The 18,739-nt window shown below is 47.1% G+C and overlaps 1 protein-coding gene across 1 annotated transcript; it reads left to right on the forward strand.

Moving 5' to 3' along the window:
• Nucleotides 1-2,396: 2,396 nt before the first annotated feature.
• Nucleotides 2,397-10,028, forward strand: LOC146789122 (cis-aconitate decarboxylase-like). Its single transcript, XM_085630009.1, has 6 exons — nucleotides 2,397-2,652; nucleotides 4,506-4,560; nucleotides 5,770-5,957; nucleotides 7,304-7,396; nucleotides 7,686-7,891; nucleotides 8,363-10,028. Exons 1-6 carry the CDS (start codon nucleotides 2,632-2,634, stop codon nucleotides 9,282-9,284), a joined length of 1,485 nt encoding a protein of 494 aa, XP_085486135.1. The 5' UTR covers nucleotides 2,397-2,631; the 3' UTR covers nucleotides 9,285-10,028.
• Nucleotides 10,029-18,739: the final 8,711 nt, after the last annotated feature.

Below are 18,739 nucleotides of genomic sequence, written 5' to 3' on the forward strand. Positions count from 1 at the left end.
GTGGTGCAAGACTTTAGGGACCAGGTAATGGTGAAGGTCCCACATGTGTCTTTCACTAGGAGCTCCATGTGGTGACACCGAAGTTGATGGAAGTAATAGAGGTCTTAGGTATGTCTTTCACAAAGAGCTCCATGTGGTGAAACCAAGGGGCGGAGCGATTGATGCAGGGCCCATTAATGTGTTTCACAAAGACCTCCATGTGTCACAACAGAGCTAGATATGATGACAGATATATGATAGATAAGAGTGCAGGGACTGGACCACCACTAGGTATGTGATTCACAAGGCGCTCCACGGGGCAACATCATCATTGAGGGGGAAAGATGCAGGACCCTTGTGTGTCTTTCATGAGGAGCTCCATGTGGTGAAACCAAGGGGCCCAGGGAGTGGTGCAGGGCTCAGGAATGACTTTCAAAAAGAACTCCAAGGGTCACACCAGAGCTAGATATGGTAACATCAGGAGTGCAGGGACCGGACCACAGCCAAGTCTGTGTTTCACAAGGTGCTCCATGTGTCACACCTGAGCTAGATATGGTGACATCAGGAGTACAGGGACTAGGCCACGGCCAGGTCTTTGTTTCACAAGGCGCTCCATGGGGTGCCATCATCAGTGAGGGGGAAAGATGCAGGTCTCTTGTGTGTCTTTCACAAGGAGCTCAGTGTGGTGAAACCAAGGGGCCCAGCAATGACTTTCACAGAGAACTCTGTGTGTCACACCAGAGCTAGATACAGTGACATCAGGATTACAGAAACTGGGCCACTGCCAGGTAGGTATGTGTTTCACAAAGAGCTCCATGTGTCACACAAGAGCTAGATATGGTGACATCAGGAGAGCAGGGACCGAGCCACGGCCAGGTATGTGTTTCACAAAGAGCTCCATGTGTCACACAAGAGCTAGATATGGTGACACCAGGAGTGCAGGGACCGGGCCAGGGCCAGGTATGTGTTTCACAAGGAGCTCCATGTGTCACACAAGAGCTAGATATGGTGACACCAGGAGTGCAGGGACCAGGCCAGGGCCAGGTATGTGTTTCACAAGGAGCTCCATGTGTCACACAAGAGCTAGATATGGTGACACCAGGAGTGCAGGGACCAGGCCAGGGCCAGGTATGTGTTTCACAAGGAGCTCCATGTGTCACACAAGAGCTAGATATGGTGACACCAGGAGTGCAGGGACCGGGCCAGGGCCAGGTATGTGTTTCACAAGGCACTCCATGTTGTGACCTCTGGAGTATAGGGGGATGCATGGCCACTTATAGACTTCCTCAAACAGATCACTGTACCGTTCGCCGTGCACCTTTTATCTCATAGCGCTGTGAGGTAGCATTAACGTGCCTTATCAAAAACCCAAACTGCTTTGTCACTGCAAGGTAATGCGTCCCATCTTTGTACACATGACGACGTACAATGTTAATCACTAGAGTCTCGGTATAAACGGAAGTGGTCTCATTGTGGGTCCAGGCCTGGACCTCAGGAGGTTGTTCTGTAGGGGCCGGGGTGATATGAACTGTCTCAAACGAGGGCGACCCCTATGAGGCGTTTTTTGTCCTTAACCTCCGGGGTTTTCTAACATCGGGAAAAAAAGGCCGTGAGTGGAGCCCCCTGCAGCGCCCAGGGCAGGCGTTACTTAGAGGGAATCCCCATCTCCAGTCCCCCCCTCCCCCCCAAAAGAGACTGAAATTCCTTTTGGGTTTTCAAGGTTATTATGGGGGTTTCCAGCAGGACCCTCTCCTCGCAGACTCCCGCCCCCAGCTTCAGAGCTGTGACATCACAGGTTTCCAAAGAGAAACATTTCCTTTTACTGTTTAAAGCCGGTTACTATTAAGAAGGCATTCCAGCAATTAAAACCACAGAAAAATATTGTCTTTTAATGTTTTCCTTATAAGAAAAGTTGTATTGTTACCTCAAATTACGAGAGTAAGGTATGCGAGAATTATTCAAAGTGGGTTCATATGTGTCATTGCAAATGTTCTATTGTAACTAAAATCGCGGTTTCATTTATACATACATGTATGCTCAGATTTAGAGAAAGAACTGTACATCTGAGCTAGCGCACGCCCTCTGATATCACCGTCACTATTGTCTAAGTCCATCCTCCATCCTGGGGAGCCAGGGGAGGGCTCGCGGACACTTGGAAGCACTCTGGGATGTCTCCTGGGGTTTCCCACAGGCCCCTCCCCCACCTTTGTTCTTTTCTCCTGTATATGGCCGGCAGGAATTCCCAAGAGGTGTTCCTGGTCTTTCCCAGAGGGTGATGCCTGGCCCAGGTTACACCTCGCCCCGCCCCTTTTAGTGATGTCACTCTACATAGGGCTTTTTCGGGGGAGATCACTTCCCCCTGAAGCGTATATAGCCCCTGGCTGGAGAGAGACACAACACCTGCCAGCACTAAAGGAACAACCTGCCCCTTCCTGTCAGCACCAGAGAGAGAGAGCGAAGGACTGTCCCAGGACAGGGACAGGAAAGACCCCTCCCAGGTGGACAGAGAACATCTATCTCGAAAGACAGCGACTGATTGAGACCTCTCTTGAAACTAAGACTGACTGCAGAGACAGAGGAAACCTCCCCAGAGACTGACTGACGCACCAGAGAAAACTTCACTTAAGACAGCCGCAGACATCAGTGCACAACATGCTTCAAGGCGCCTTCCAGGTGAGCCCCTGCTACAGCCATCGGGGTTTGGATTTGTGTATTTTGCTTCAGTTTGGGGGCATCATTTGTTTCCATTGGTTGAACGCCTATCTCTAGATCTCGAAATTCAATTTGTTTTCATAGAGACATTTATTTTAAAATAGAGCAGAAAGTGCATTTACTTATTAGAAGATGTGCATGGTCATAATACTCATTTCCAGGCGCGCAACACCCATTGGGCTCACCGGGCTTTAGCCCCCCCCCCCCCTCCCTCATGTGTGTCAGCCCGGCTGAGACAGCCTCGCGGGCTGGCGACCGTCTAATTGCAGCCGGACCCGAGTACTTCACAGGTCTTTAAAGGACCATTTACTCGTTAATGAGGCTTTTGTTGTGTTTTCACCCCTTCTTACAGCCACTCTGCCTATGGCTGGAAGACTTAGCCCCCCCCCCCCGAAATCTTTTCCAGCCCCCCCCCCCCCCCGAAATTTGGCTCTGGTTGCCCGCCTGCTCATTTGCTCGTTTCACACGTTTCATCTTCTTTTTGATTTCACTTTAGCATTCTCGTTCTTTTAATCTACTTTTTCTACTCTCATACTTTTTAGTGTTTTTCCGTTTTTCAATGTACCTAGATGAATAAAAGGATGGCACCTTTAATTCTTACCTCATCATGTGTTTTTCTATCGTGTGCTCTGAGTCCATTAGTCATGTGTTTCTGTGCTGTTCATGATATGAATGTGCATGTCTACCGTGAGCAGAACAAGAGCATTTTAGGAAATTAATTAAGGTCTGTTGTAAGAGAAGTTTGGGACTGGATTGTAAGTTCTTCTTTCGCAATGTGTAATAATGCACGTTACACAACGTTTTCAAATAGCCATTGTCTTTACAGGCAGCCCTGAGGGGAAATAACGTTGTACTTTAGTCGATCAGAGATCTGTGCCATTATAACTATAGGGTCCCAGATGACATGCTTGTGCCATGTGATAAACAGTTCCTGTGTGGTACACTGTGTCCCAGGAGACATAGTCCATTTCACGTCCATGACAGGAGCAAGATGAACAGTTTCATACTGTGCCAACTGATATCATGCCCACACTGTTCCTGTGCCAACACCTCACCAGAGTGCCTGCACCAGAACAGAAACCACCTCAAGTGCTAACATGGTGTGCCAAGGTGCTGGCATGATCTCCCAGCGCGCTGGCGTCATAGTCCAAACAACTAGCATACTTTGTCAGAGTGCTGCGACCAGATGTATGCCAACTTAAGGTGCTGGCATAACATCCCAGTATGGTGCCTATAATGCCGGGGTACCTTCATTGTATACCAGTGTGCTGACTTCATTTGCCAAGGTGCTGGCATAATTTATCAGAGTGCTGACATCATAAGTGAGTCCAGATGCTGGCATCATATGCCAGAGTGGTGCCTATAAAACCCGGGTGCTGTTCAATGCACTAGCGGCGCTGTTTACATGCACAAGGTTTGATCCTTTTGACAGAGTGGCTACGGTGCCAGCCTGCAGCTAATATGCAAGTCAAAGGCTGTTTATAAACCAGGCTTTATCTGCTGATATGCCAGGCAGTGACGTCTTAAGTGCCATGCTGGGAGAGGGTATGTGCCCTCCTAGGATTGCTTATGCAAAGCTGGGACTGCCCATGGGCTAGGCTGAAGTTTCTCATTTGCCAGTCTTGGACTGCAGCTTGACAGACTGGAGCCTCTAACAGGGACCACCCTCAAATCTCTCCTCTGTTATTTCTCCTTCTCTGTCCTCTTTCCCTTATCAGCCTCGTTGCCCTCTGCTCTTCTAGCCCTTTACTCTCCTTTCCATGTTCTGCTACACTGCAACAACTCAGCTAATGTCACTCCCTTTCTTCTTCCAGAAGCCACAGGCCATCCTCAGGGTGTCTAGGCAGGTGCACACAGCGGCAGTGGAAGGTAAGTGTCTCTGCCTGGTATGAGGTCTCTCTGTATTTCGTGCCCAGTTACTGGTTCGGGTGTCACCCCCCAGCCTGAGACCTCTTTATATGTCCTGGGTCCAGTTACAGGTTCTGACGTCACTGCCCCTGGTCTGAGACCACTATGTATATCCTGGGTCAAGTTGCTGGTTCTGATGTCACTCCCCCTGGTCTGATGCCGCTCTGTATCACTTGGGCCCAGGTACTGGTTCTGATATAACTCTCCCTGGTCTGAGACCACTCTCTATGTCCTGGGCCCAGTTACTAAGTCTAGTATCACTCTCCCTGCTCTAAGATCACTCTCTATGTCTTGGGCCCCCTTACTGGATCTGGTATCACTCCCCTGGTTGGAGACCACTCTCTGTGTCCTGGGTCGAGTTACTGGTTCTGGTGTCACTCCCTCTGGTCTGAGACATCTCTCTATGTCCTGGGTCCAGTTACTGGTTCTGGTGTCTCTCTCCCTGGTCTGAGGGTGAAACAGCATTTACAACCCCGTCATTACATCGCGCTACTATTACAGCACGGTCGTTACATCGACCGCGTTGTTAGTGCACAATGCATTTACATCACAAGTCATTACAACGACTTGCAATAGGGGTCGCTGAGGTATTGGAAATTAATTCCAACACCCTCCCTTGTGTTGCGCAAACTGAAGTAGGAATAGTAATTAATACTATTCCTAAGTCCAGAGCGCCCCCTAGTGCATGTCGTTGTAATGACTTGCGATGTAAATACGCAGTTGTTGTAATGACCCGTTGTAAAAACACGCAATGTAATCGATCGCAATGTAATGAGACATATTCGGTCTGAGACCACTCTCTATGTCCATGGTCCAGTTACTGGTTCTGGTGGCACTCCCCAAGGTCTGAGACCTCTCTCTATGTCTTGGGTCCAGTTACTGGTTCTGGTGTCATTCTCTCTGCTCTGATGCCGCTCTGTATCACTTGGGCTGTGTACCAGGTTCTGGTGTCACTCACCCTGACTCGGATCCCTTATGTTATGGTTCCAGTTACTGGTTCTGGTGCTGCTCACACTGGCTTGAGTCTTCTATGGGTCTACACTCCAAGGGTCCCGTGTAATGATTATCCCATATACACATGATCTGGTGCTGGTCCAGATAAGCTGGACTCTTGTCTCATTCCAACACAGAGTGCAAGAAGTTCTGATCCTGTCTCTTCTTCTCATCCAGTGCTGGAGAGGAGCCCCCTGGAGAAGGCGGTTACCAGCAGCTTTGCGTCCTTCATACATGGAGTCCAGGGAGATCACCTGTCCCAAGCTGTGCGGCACCGAAGCAAGCGTATGATCCTGGACAGCATCGGGGTTGGACTGGTGGGAAGCACGACCCATGTGTTCAACATCGCCCTGAGATACTGCCAGGTAAGAGGAGACATGAAGCACACCAAGCAATGCACCATGCAACACACATCCATTAAAAACTCTTCTAGATCAACACTGTGACCATCACCCTGGGATAGTGCCAGGCAAGAGGTGCCACGGAACACACCATGCAACACACCTCGCAGCACACATCCATTATAAGCCCATCTACGCCTACAGTGTGACCATCTTCCTCGGACACTACCAGGTAGTAGGAGACATGGAACACGTCATTCAACATCCCAGGCAACACAGATCAATTAAAAACCCTTTTTAGAGCAAGAGTGGGACTATCTCACTGTAATCCTGGAAGGAAGGAGTAGACATTGAACACACCGAAGACCACAGCAAGCAACATGCAGCCATTAATCCTGACACATAAATGGCAACATGCGCCACACCTTGGAATACTCCATAGAACTCCAAAGCAACAAACATCCACCAAACCCCTCTAGACCTATGCTGATCGCCATCTCACAGTGATCCAGCCTGAGACATGGGCCACAAAAAGCACACCATTCACCACCCAGCCATTAAAAACCATCTATGCCATAATCTCCTCGAGAGCCCATGTTTTAAAGGGAGGCAGGGTCCAAACCAGAAAGCACACAATGAAGTACATGTCCACTAAAACCCCATATATCAGAAGAGGGGACCATCTCCCAAGTGCCCTCTCAGTTAAAGTGAGACTGGGAGCAAAACAAACACTACAACCTGTAACACACCACCATTAAAACATACTATCAGGACCCAGAAGGTTAGCATGACCTTGAGATACTCGAAAGGAAAGGAGACTTCGACTAAAAAAGCAACATCTCATGAATCAAACCATCCTTAATCAAAACCTCTTCAGACTTTAGTTGTTCATGATCACCAAGAGATTTTACCTGCTTATCATCGGAGTCTTGGATCTAACCAAGCATCTCACCACGGACTCCCCACTCATTAAATAACCCTCTAAACCAACAGTGTGACCCGCTACCTGAAATAATAGGTAAGAAGAGCGAAAGATCAAGTCATAAAATCCACCTTGAGTTTTCACAAATCACACCCTAGGCTCCCTTCAGATGTTAAGCAGTTAATATCTCGAGACAATACCAGGAGAGCGAGTATCACCTAGGGTAAGCAGCTAATCATGAGGACCTCTGATCTCATACACAGCTGTCCTTCAGGAGCACTACTCCTGCTAATGAAGATCCCTCATCTCTTCCTTTCTTTCTTATAATAGACTCCTCCAGCCATGATGTGTACCATCCTGTGTTTAGCATTGAGTTATCCACTCACTTGGTCTTCTACTAGGTGTCTAGGAGCACTGTTCATTGATAACTTTATTCTTTCTCCAACAGGACTTGTTCTCCTTGTCTGCGATCAGCTCTGTGTACGGAAGGAACAAAATGAGACTCCCTCCCACGCTGGCTGCATATGTCAATGGAGTGGCGGTAAGGAATTTGACAGCTGCTTATCAATGTATCCATCAATCGTAGACTAAAAGCATGAAATTATGAGCATTTTATAAATGCTGTCTCCTCCAATGTCCAGTCTTGTCTGATTCCACTTCTGTAAAGAGTCTGTTTTGGGCAATTGTGCAGTCACTCATCAAATCTTAGAATATGGATCCTTCATGTCTGTAAATTGTTTCCATAGGTCGATGACACAATCACCCTGTTTATTATCCATTCCTGATCCTCTTCTCTAAGGACCTCCTAACCCTCTTCTAATCTTCTACAGACTCACTCCATGGATTTCGATGACACATGGCACCCTGCCACTCACCCCTCGGGCGCTGTGCTGCCGGCTCTAATTGCTGCTTCCCAGATGCTCCCCGTGGGCTCCCGACCCAGTGGCTCAGACTTCCTGTTGGCATTCAATGTGGGCATAGAGGTGCAAGGAAGACTGATGCGTTTCTCCAATGAAGCCAGTAATATCCCCAAGAGGTATGTGTGATGGCTCCAGAGGACATAAATACTCAATGACCAACACAGGATGCCCTCAGGGGGCTGCAGTATCTCATGGTCATAGTTATGATGCTAAATAGGGTAGACACAACCCATATATTATGTGTGAGATCTCTAAAGGTCTGATGTGTACCTGGTGTGCACAGAGGTCAGAAATACCCCAAAGAGGAACCTGTGATGCAAACAAAACCATGTATGTGAATAGCACACAATGTAAACATGGTAAAGATTATTTTTCTGTTCATTGTAACTGGATTATATATTTATGTTAAGTGCTTGATTAGATCTTAGCATATTGTCAATGCCTCCTCACACTGCATGATATCATGAATGATACATGTCTAATATGCTATTAGCATTTACTTCACACTTATTAGTGCTACCCATACAAAACTATCTTGCTATTATCCTTATTCCATGTCTGACACTGTTCTTTGTATCTCCTATCAGATTCCACCCACCATCTGTTGTTGGCACCATGGGCAGTGCTGCTGCCACAGCGAAACTTCTTTCCTTGAATGCAGACCAATGTGCCCATGCTCTGGCGATCGCCGCCTCTCTAGCAGGGGCACCTATGGCCAATGCAGCGACTCTTGCCAAGCCTCTCCATATTGGCAATGCCACCCGCCTTGGGATGGAAGCAGCACTTCTAGCTGCCCGCGGGATGGAAGCGAACAAACTCATCTTGGATGATGTGCCCGGCTGCTCAGGGTTCAGTGCTTTCTATGGGGACTACCAGCCCTCGCCCCTGGCAGTGCCAGATAAAGATTACAGCTTCCTGTTGGAGAAACAAGACATCGCCTTCAAGAGATTCCCAGCTCACTTGGGAATGCACTGGGTCGCAGACGCTGCCATCTCAGTCAGAAACCGAGTCATCAATATAATGGGCTCCTTCAACCCCGCTGCCATCCACTCTATTCTTCTGAGGGTCCCAGTCTCCAAATACATCAACAGACCCTTCCCAGAGTCTGAGCACCAGGCCCGACACTCCTTCCAGTTCAACGCCTGCACAGCTCTCCTGGATGGCAAGGTGGGTATCTCTTCCTTCAGTGAGGCCAGCATCAGGAGACCTGACCTCATCAACTTGCTGAAGAAGGTGGTAGTGGAACACCCTGAGGACAATGTGGCTAACTTTGACAAGATGTACGGAGAAGTGCTGCTGCTCCTGGACAGCGGAGAGATGGTGACGGGTAGATGTGACACCTTCTATGGACACTGGAGGAAGCCCCTCACCCAAGAATCGCTCTACGACAAGTTCCGCTCCAACGCTAGCCATGTGCTCCACCAAGACCAAGTAGAAGCCATTATTGAGGTGGTGGACAAGATAGAGAGCCTGGCAGACAGCTCACACCTGGCATCCTCTCTGCGGTAAAGATGTAGACAGCTCAAACCTGGCACCCTCCCTGCGATAAAGGTGTGCACCCCTTCTGCAGTAAAAGTGTTCAATCACAGTAAATCTGTCTCTCAAAAAGTGAAAGTTAAACTTTGAAGGACCTACCTGGTGCAATCATCTTTAACATTAGTTGTTTTACACAAGATTGAAATGAGCCCCAAGGAGTGAAATATTACCAGTACATTGAATACAATAATTAGTGACAGTCATGTCCTCTCCTCTCATGAAAGCTGTTCTTATGTCTCAAAGTACAATAAGGCCCCCTTTTTACTTGTTCAAATACAGAAGCATCTGGATGGCCAGAAACAATAGGATTAAGATTCCTACAACCTCATCCGTACTCATGACTGTGAAATATTATTAATATTTATTGGTATTTAATTTGTGTTTATGTACTGTTAAAAAAACGAGTCCTGATCTCACTAAAATATCATGTCTGTTTCGCGTGACGCATCTTCCCTGGCGCATCCATGCTGATTTGCAGGGATGCGCCAGGGAACATAAATCTGCCCCCATGTCTGTTTCACAGTTAGTGATTTGCCCCATGGGGGGTGGGGGGAGCAAAAAAAGGAAAAGATGGATCTCGAATTTTATTCAAATGTTGATTTCTTCATGACTTACTCTTTCATGTGCACTTTTATAAGAACACAGGACAAATTAGGTCAATGCAAAGACTTTCTATACCAGTCTCTGATGTTTTCTCAGTGGAGAACATTTTGTGCTTCCCCATGTTATTTATTCAATTTTTAATAAACTACCTTTATTTATTGCACAATAATTGTAGTTTTTTATCTGTAACGTAGCGGACAGTTTAGATGATAACTTACAGCAGCACCAGCTTGGTGCACGGAGAATGGAGCCTCTCACACAAACTCTCGTTTTCATCTATTCCTCATAATGCTGTCCCCATTGCTAGTTTCACAACCTGTACCAATAAAGCGTCCCTGTTTTAAGAAGCTTCCCTCACATGCACAACTACTCAAATAACAGCTGAATATACACACCTGAGCGAGTGCTTAAGATTGATCAGGTCATGGCACAAACATAAGATGTTAACATTCTTGAGCTGTTATCATCCAGCTTGTGCCACTGTAATAATAATAATAATATCCACATTTGTAAAGCGCGAACAATCAGCCGTAAGGGTCTCTAGGCGCTGGGGGCCGTCGGGAAGATTAAGCAAGCTTTTGCCCAGAGTCACATGGAGCTGGGCTAATCTGCCGCCGGCGATCGAACCACGATCCCCAGATTCCGGAGTCAGCTGTCCTGGCCGCGGCGCCACTCCTCTTCCCTGATGATTCTTAGTTCCCATTTCTCACAATATGGTGTCATATACTCTGGAAAGCAGAGCATGTTGTTAAGCATTCACACATGTGGGAAATACCCACAAGTCATGCATTTTACCAACCATTTCTGTGACCCACTCCACTCAGTCAAATGCACTGACCATATTCAGAAACACCATATGGTAAATCTTCTTAGTAGAGTTTTTTTATATTAGTTTATTCATGAAGATCAGTAAAAGTGACCATCCCACATCCTTCAGCATACCACAAAGTGACAAATAAACAGCTGATTGATTCTTGCAATGGTTAGCAACTCTAGCTGGAATTTCAGGTTGAGCAAAACAGTATTCAAGTGCATGGTGTGTGGTCTAATGAGAAAAACAGCTCCCTGGATTTTGACCAAACTCCAGTATTGTCTTTGGAAGGGTGAATAATATGGTTTCTTTTGTTGCAGGTATTCTGCCCAAGAACAGAACTATGCGTAGGATTATTGGACCTTAGTGCGTAGGGACTGAGTCACCCTACAACCTTAGTACGAATGAGCCCAGAACCGAGTAGCTATAGCGTCACACTTGCCTCCCTACTCACTCACAGAGAAACAAGTGATTAGACACCCCAGAACACAACAATCCCGCATTTCTCAGCACTCGCAGTTGTAAGACACACCCTTTCACTCACACTCTTGTACCAGTCCACAATAAGATCTGACAGAGACACAAACCAGTTAAAAATGTTTATTTTAACTAATGTGCCCTAACATGCAGTATACGTGCCACATCAATCAGTAAAATGCATAATACAAATACAGTCAGCATAGCAGCTAGTCCATAAGTCAGGAACGGAGAGGTCATCATGAAAAGACAATATAGCCAAACCTCCCTCCTCTTGTTTAGAAGCAGTATTATTATATTAGGAGATCTCTGGGTTTTGTCTGCAGACCTTTTTAATGCTGTGCCCCCCCAGTGAAAAAAATAAAATGAATCTGGGCCACCCCCCCAGAAAGTTTCACAATTATTCCATTAAATTGTCAATGTGTAAATATGTCTCATCTTATTTAAACGGGAGACCTATTTAAACATTGCAGTTAAATTCTCTTACTGTTTTAAAAATGAAACCAAATACATGATTGCCAAACATACTACTCTATTTAGGCAGGTCTTACTAACAAGTAAAAATACCCACAGTGTGATTATTAGAATAATGGTGGATGTTTTGAAGAATATTTGGAGTCCCTTCCCTTTTGACACCTTCTCCCAGTCAGATATAAAAGACAAAAGATGTTAGTGATGGCCCATCACACAGAGGCTTACTGCTGCTAATGTTTTCCCCTGCTTAAAATAAAGCACTGCTGAGAGCATAATGCGTCTTTTAGCCACAGCTGGGCACTCCCCTTGGGATCACTTGAGGCCCCCCTAGGGGAGCCCGCCCCCCCAGTTTGAAGATCTCTGCCTTAGACTATAGATGGCAGTTCTACATCATAGGCGTTGTCTCGCTTTTCTCACTGGAAAAGTCCCTCTCCAAGTGTGTGTCCCCTATGCATGTATCACAATAAGACGAAAATACAATTTCCCAAACAACAGCTGCAGTGGTATGTTTTGTCTAGGTGCTAGGGCCTGACCAGAACAGAATAACAAGGGGCATTGTTTATCGACCATGCTCACAATGTTCTGACTAAGTCCCAGGAACTGGCAGAGAGTGAACACAGCAGTAGATTCACATGTGAAAAGTACGAACAAAGGGGCAGATTTACAAGCCCCTTGCGCCACTTTTGCATCACTTTTAACATGGGAAAAGTGACGCAAAAGTGGCGCAAGGGGCTTGTAAATCTGCCCCAAAGTCTTTTATTTATTTATTTATTTATGTGTTTTATAGAGCGCCAACTTGACCCGTTAGGGTATCAGAGCGCTTTACAGGCGAGCAAAGCAATATACAGACAGACTTAGGGTCAAGCCAGTACCAGCTCGAGTAGTAAGGGGAGGGATGTCGGATACATTGAGGAAGAAGAGCACGTATTTACAGTTTACATAACCATTACTCAAGGCGAGATACCAAATTTACAGAATACGTTTACAATTATTCGAGCCAGGCCCCAGGTTTCTAATGGGGTGGCACAGTAGTCCGAGGGGAGGTAGTGGACGGCCCCAGGTCGGACTATGGTGGTGGTTGAGGCAATGTTTAGTCGAGAAATTTGCCCATAAGGAAGGTTTTGGCATCCTTTTTGAAGCGAGTCAGTGAGGGGATTCTTCTGATGTTGGGTGGGAGAGAGGTCCATATTCTTGGAGCAGCCCCTGAGAAGGCCCGGTTGTAAGTTTTTTTTCCCGAAAGCATGCAGGTTGGAACAAGAGGTCTCTGGCAGATCAGGAGATTCTGGCTCCTCCGGAGATAACATGTTTCTGCGTCAGATATGCAGGGGAGTTAGAGTATAAAGCTTTGTGCATGATGCATGCTAGTTTGAGCTGTATTCTTGCCTCCAGGGGAAGCCAGTTGAGAGCTTTCAGGTGTGGGGAAATATGATCGTATTTCCTAGAGCCGGTAAGTAGTCTGGCGGCTGCATTGAGGCAGGCTTTTAGAGGTGCCAGGGAGATCTTCGGTAACCCAGAGAGAGTTGAGCAGCCGTATTCCAATCTAGAGATGACGAGTGCTTGGACTGCCATTTTTAGGTCGGGAGCTTCGAGGAAGAATTTCAATTTCCTACGGTAGTTCAGGTGGAATCTGGCTGTTTTGGCCATCGAATTGATGAGATTGGTGTTAAGGGTAATTCCCAGTGATTTAGCCGAGTTCACAATGGTCGGTGGGCAATTTAAGGCTGTGATAGCCTTAATCCATGATTGAGACTCGAGGTTAGTATTGGGAGGGGAGATCAAGAGAAATTCAGTTTTCTTTGCATTGAGTTTAAGTTAATTGGATGCGAGCCATTTGACGGTGAGTTTCAGAGCTTCGTTCAGGGAGAGAGTTTTGATGTAGATCTGGGTGTCATCAGCATACATATGATAGAAGATGTTAGTTGCATGTAATATTTCGGTAAGCGGTTCTAAGTAGAGGTTGAAAAGGGTGGGGGATAGGGTTGATCCTTGAGGGACTCCAACCATGACCGGGGATGGTGATGAAAGGTTGCCATTAATTAGGAATTTCTGTGAGCGGTTGTGGGTGAAGGACCTAAACCAGTCTAGAACTGTACCAACCAATCCCATCCTGTGTTTGAGGCGATCGAGTAGGTTTTCATGGTTGACCGTGTCGAAGGCCGAGGATAGGTCCTGGAGGATTAGGAGACAGGATTTGCCTTGGTCAAGGGCTTGGAAGGCATCATCCACAATGTGGAGCATGGTGGTTTCGGTGCTGTGCCCTGGTCTAAATTTGGATTGGAAGTCATCAAGTAGGTGGAAGTTATTGATGTGGTGACTTAGCTGCTGTTGCACACATTTCTCCAGCACTTTGGCTAAGAGGGGGATGTTGGAGATAGGTCCGAAGTTGTCAGGGGAGGCTGGATCCAGCGACGGCTTTTTCAGAATGGGGAGGACTTGGCCGGCTTTTAGAGAGTCAGGGATCGTTCCCTGCTGGAGTGAGGTGTTGATTATTGTAGACCAGCTGGAAATAATGGATTGGGCGACGGCAGCTAGGCAGTTGGCCAGGAGCGGGTCATTGAAATGGTTGTTCGGGTGTAAAGCAGAAAGGATTTTAGAGATGGAGTCTTCGTTATAGTCTTTGAAGACAGTCCAGTGAGCATGATTTTTGAGTGGAGCCTGAGGGTGCGTCGCGGTGGGAGCAGGCGGGTTAGGAGGGGGTTGAGGCTGTGTGATGGCACCGAGTTCGTTTCCAAGGGCCATGATTTTGTCAGCGAAGAAAGAGGAGAATACCTCTGAGGATATAAGAGACTTGGGGGTTTCTTTCGATGTCTTGCCAATTCGAAGAGTTTGTGGGGTCTGTTCTTGGCTTTCTCTAGTTCAGTTCTGAAGAAGTCTTTTTTTGAATTGAGTATGTTCCTGTTGTAGATATTTCTGGCCTGGCGGAGGAGTTTTAAATGTGCGGTAGAGGGGTGCTGCATCCAGGATCTTTCGGCATGCCGGAGGGCTCTCCTCTCATTATTAAGGGATCCCGTGAACCAGGGGTTTCTGTCTTTGATTTGGGTTCTTTTCAGTTTTAGTGGGGCTAGATCGTCAAGGATGTTTGAGATGGTCGCAGAGTAGTGATCATTGAGGCCACTGACTGTTGTGATATGCGAAGTGGTCGGATTTGCATCGGGCCTCAAGTTCACTTCGGTCCAAGTTCTTGGTGTCTCTGATCCAGCGTTTAGGAATCGTCGGTTGCGGTGCTTTTGATTTGGGGGTGCCAGGTAGATGGAAGGTGATGGCATGATGGCCAGACCAGTCGCAAGGGTCAATAGAGATAAGCTTGACAGTTGATTCTTTGGAGATGATCCAGTCAAGGGTTGCCCCTTTTGAGTGAGTTGGTAGTGAGCAGGCTTGGGTTAGGGCTTGATCTGCCAGGAGGTCTGTGATGGCGTTGACATGTGGGTCCTTGGGATCATTCCAGTGTAAGTTAAAATCACCAAGGAAAATATCTTTGGTATTGGTGGGAAACTTAGCTGTGATGATTTCCATGAGGTGGTCAGTGAAGGAGTCATTCTTGCCTCGTGGGTGGTAAAAGATGTGTAGGTTGCATAGTTGGGTGGAGTTGCTGCAAATAGCGAGGGTGAGCTATTCGCAGGATTCAGTGGTGTCCGCTAAAAGTTCAGTGACAAGAAGGTTAGAACGGGAGATGCAGGTGATGCCTCCTCCTTTCTTGTTAGATTGTCTGTCCGGCCTTGCGATGTTGTAGTTGGGAGGGACTAGGAGGTCCAGGCATGGAGATGAGGATTCATTGAGCCATGATTCTGTTAGGATTGCTAAGTCGAGGTTTTTGCAAAGGATGAGATAAGCAATATCTGCGGCGTGCTTAGCTGCCGATCGGCAATTGATTAACAGATCAGACAGAGAAGATTTGGACGGAGTTTCGGGAGTCTGGGCGGCCAGGTGAACAGGTGCTATATTACTCTTAACCACAGTTCTGTTACGGACGGTGGCTGGCCTGTTGGGGTTTCTAATGACCGGGCGGATGGCATTCCCATCAAAAGGATAAGGGGTAGCTGGGGTAGAGTTGTAGTCTCGGAGGATGGACAGGATTTCCATTTCAGTGAGGTCTAGTAGACTTGGGGTGGCAAAGGAAGAGGTGTAGGAGTGGACCAGGGTGAGGGCTTCTTCCTCTGGGAGGTGACATGGTTGCTTACGGGGGCGAAGATGCCTCAAGGCTAGTGGAAGAGGTTGTTCAGGGCGCTCTGTCAACTGCGGGGGTGGAGTTAGGCAGGGGCAAGAGGTTGCCGAGGGAGAGTTCAGCAAGGTGAAGAAGGTTCATTAATTCCAAGATAGAGATATGGATGCTCTGGTTTAGATTGGTAGCTCTGGAGAGCGGGGAAACCATTTCCCTATCGGGTGGAGGCTTTAGAGCGTGGGGGGGGGCAGTGGTTCGGGAACCGTACTGTCGGCATGTATAGGCGAAAGGATGGGAGGGCTAGTACGGCCTGTGTTGTAGGTTGTTGGATCTATGCTGGATCCCCATTACGGGTTGGGTTGAGGGCTGGGAGGGGAAGCACGACCTGTATCATAGGTCTTTGGGGGCGTTCAGGGGGCTAGTAGGGAGGGGACCAAAGGTCTAGGGGTGATACTAATGGCAAGGCCTGGCACCATGCTGGAGTGGATAGGGGCGGTTTGTGATGGAAGACCTTAGAGGGGTTTGTGAGTGGCTGGCTACTCTGGGTATGCTGGATGAGGACTCATCAGGCGGGAGTTGGTTTCCCTACCAGAGTCATGCACGTGGTTTCTGAGAAGGGTGAAAAGGTCTGCACATATATCCAAGTTTTTGGCTGAGGCGTGGATCAAGATAATGCCATTTTTGTAAGGAGTGATGGTGAGGTCAGCTTGCAGGGTTAGAGAGGGAGTTATTGTTAGCTTGGTGCCATACGGAATGTTCTTTGTTGCACGTATATTGAGGAATTGGACAAAGGTTTTGCGCCAGGCAGAGTTATTTTAAAAAATAAAGTTATGTAGTAACATGTGCAAAGCAGCGAACAATCTGCGGCATGCTCATGCTAACTTAGAAAATACGACAATGTCCCCAAGGGCCATGTGACACCCTCCCTTTGGTCAGGACGGTAGTTCCAGGCCAAAGCAAAAGTCGGAGGTAAGCAGAGGCAAAACGTCTAAGTGAAAGGCCAAATATAAATCAAAAAGTTATAATAGAGCTTAGTGTAACAAAAAAAGCGAAAATTAATTGGGAGGTATAAAAACTGTCCCATTTCCGTTGGTTTCTTATCGGTATCTAATACATTATCCATTCACACAGCACATCTTTTGGGCCAAAAAGTTTGTCGGAGAAGTGAAATGCCATAAGCTTCAACAAGCTGTCAGGACCTTCAATAGTAAAAAGGTATGCCATCCAATTAAGCAACTCAAACAAGCACACATGCTCCTCATATCCAGAGGAAGTTAGGAGAAAACCAGGGCAGCCTGCGTCCACTTCCATGAAGCTTTGATTCAAGAGGCACTGTTCATGAGCACAGGTACTCAAGTCTGCCGTTGGTCAATGTGGTGGATCGTACACAAAGTGCCTACCCATGAAACAGTTCTGGTCATGGGCCATCAACTGACGCATCAACAGTTCACAATCCAGGGCAGCGTGTGACATATTGGAGAAGCAGACATCCAGGGCCCATTGAAAAGGGCAGCGTAGGGAGTAGAACACAAGTTGCATGCAAGTGAAGTAGGCATAATGGAAGGTCAGCCAATAGTCGATGTTAAGAGCTTCCAATGACATCAAACCAAAAAGTTGCCGCAACCGTTCACGGTACAGCTGGAATTGGTGCCGGGTTGGCAGCACCACAGTTTGAGCAGCCATTACGGAGCAGCAGTAGAAGTACTAGGATGCCGCAAATCAAAAGGAGCAGCAAGGAAACACTCTGAAGGTGCTGGAAAAAATAGAATGAATAAAATCCTAGATTATCCAAAAATAGTCTGAAAGGAGGTGACAAGTGTGAAAAAGTGAATTAATTCTCCAAAATATAGGGGTAGATTCATGTTCAGCAGTGACTGAATCTCACTTGATGTTCTAGCCACCTGCAATTCAAAGATCTAACGAGCTGATGTGAGACCAGCTTCTTGTTGAAACAATAGCGCTTTGAGTCTGATTAACTTGTTGAAATCTGTTTTCAAAGTTGGAATGGAAGGCCACAGCGAACTATCTACAATCCTGTGTGGGGGTGGAAAGAGAACATTGCTGCAACATGGAACACGTTGTGAAACCGTTACTCAATGCGGGATCCCTGCCCGTAAGTTGCAGCAGTTGTTGTTATTTAGGATAAAGCAGAGTTAGTGTGGGAATAATAGCCGGAACTGGTGTCCCTTTTAAAAAACAAGTCATGGGGCATATTAACAAGCCGCAGCGATAATCATCGCTGGCCGTGCCTAGCGCGAGTTTCCCTATCGCCGGCTATCGCTGGAATTCATCGCCAAGCTAGCGCTGTATTTACAACGCTTAGCGCATTAGGGATGAAATTTCCAGCAATAGCAGGGAAATATCCCAACATCGCTGGAAAACCAGCGATGTTTCCTGCCAAACAGCGGTGACCTTGCTGATACGACCCTGTGGTGGTAACCCCACATTCCTCCTCCCATGCAAGGTATGCCTAACACTGGATTTTAGCAGACGTTAAAATCCAGCTTTAATGGCCAGTTAGCACGATTTTGTTTATCGCTACGGTGGCCAGGGCATTGTTGTAAATATCGCGTAGCTGCCTTCGCGATATTTTCCCATGTAGTCTATTGAGGCACGCCTACTTTGCATCTCATTAACGATGCGATACAAAGCGGGTGCTAAATCAAAGAAACACGTGCTAGCGTGTCCTTGCTAATTTTGCGATAAAGTTATTGCCGCTTTTCGGCCGAAAACGGACGCTAAAGCGGCAATAATTTTATCTCCCCCTCTTGTTAATATGCCTTCAAATTAAGAGCCGAAATGTTGTAAGCACCATGTAGTTTCACTTGTTTACAGACTAGGGAGTGTCCTACCGTAGAATCCCAATCCTTCCCGCAAGGAAGACTTCTGTATCGGTCGTTGACA

The sequence above is a fragment of the Triturus cristatus genome, chromosome 10 (genome assembly GCF_964204655.1).
Source record: "Triturus cristatus chromosome 10, aTriCri1.1, whole genome shotgun sequence".
Classification (NCBI taxonomy): domain Eukaryota; kingdom Metazoa; phylum Chordata; class Amphibia; order Caudata; family Salamandridae; genus Triturus; species Triturus cristatus.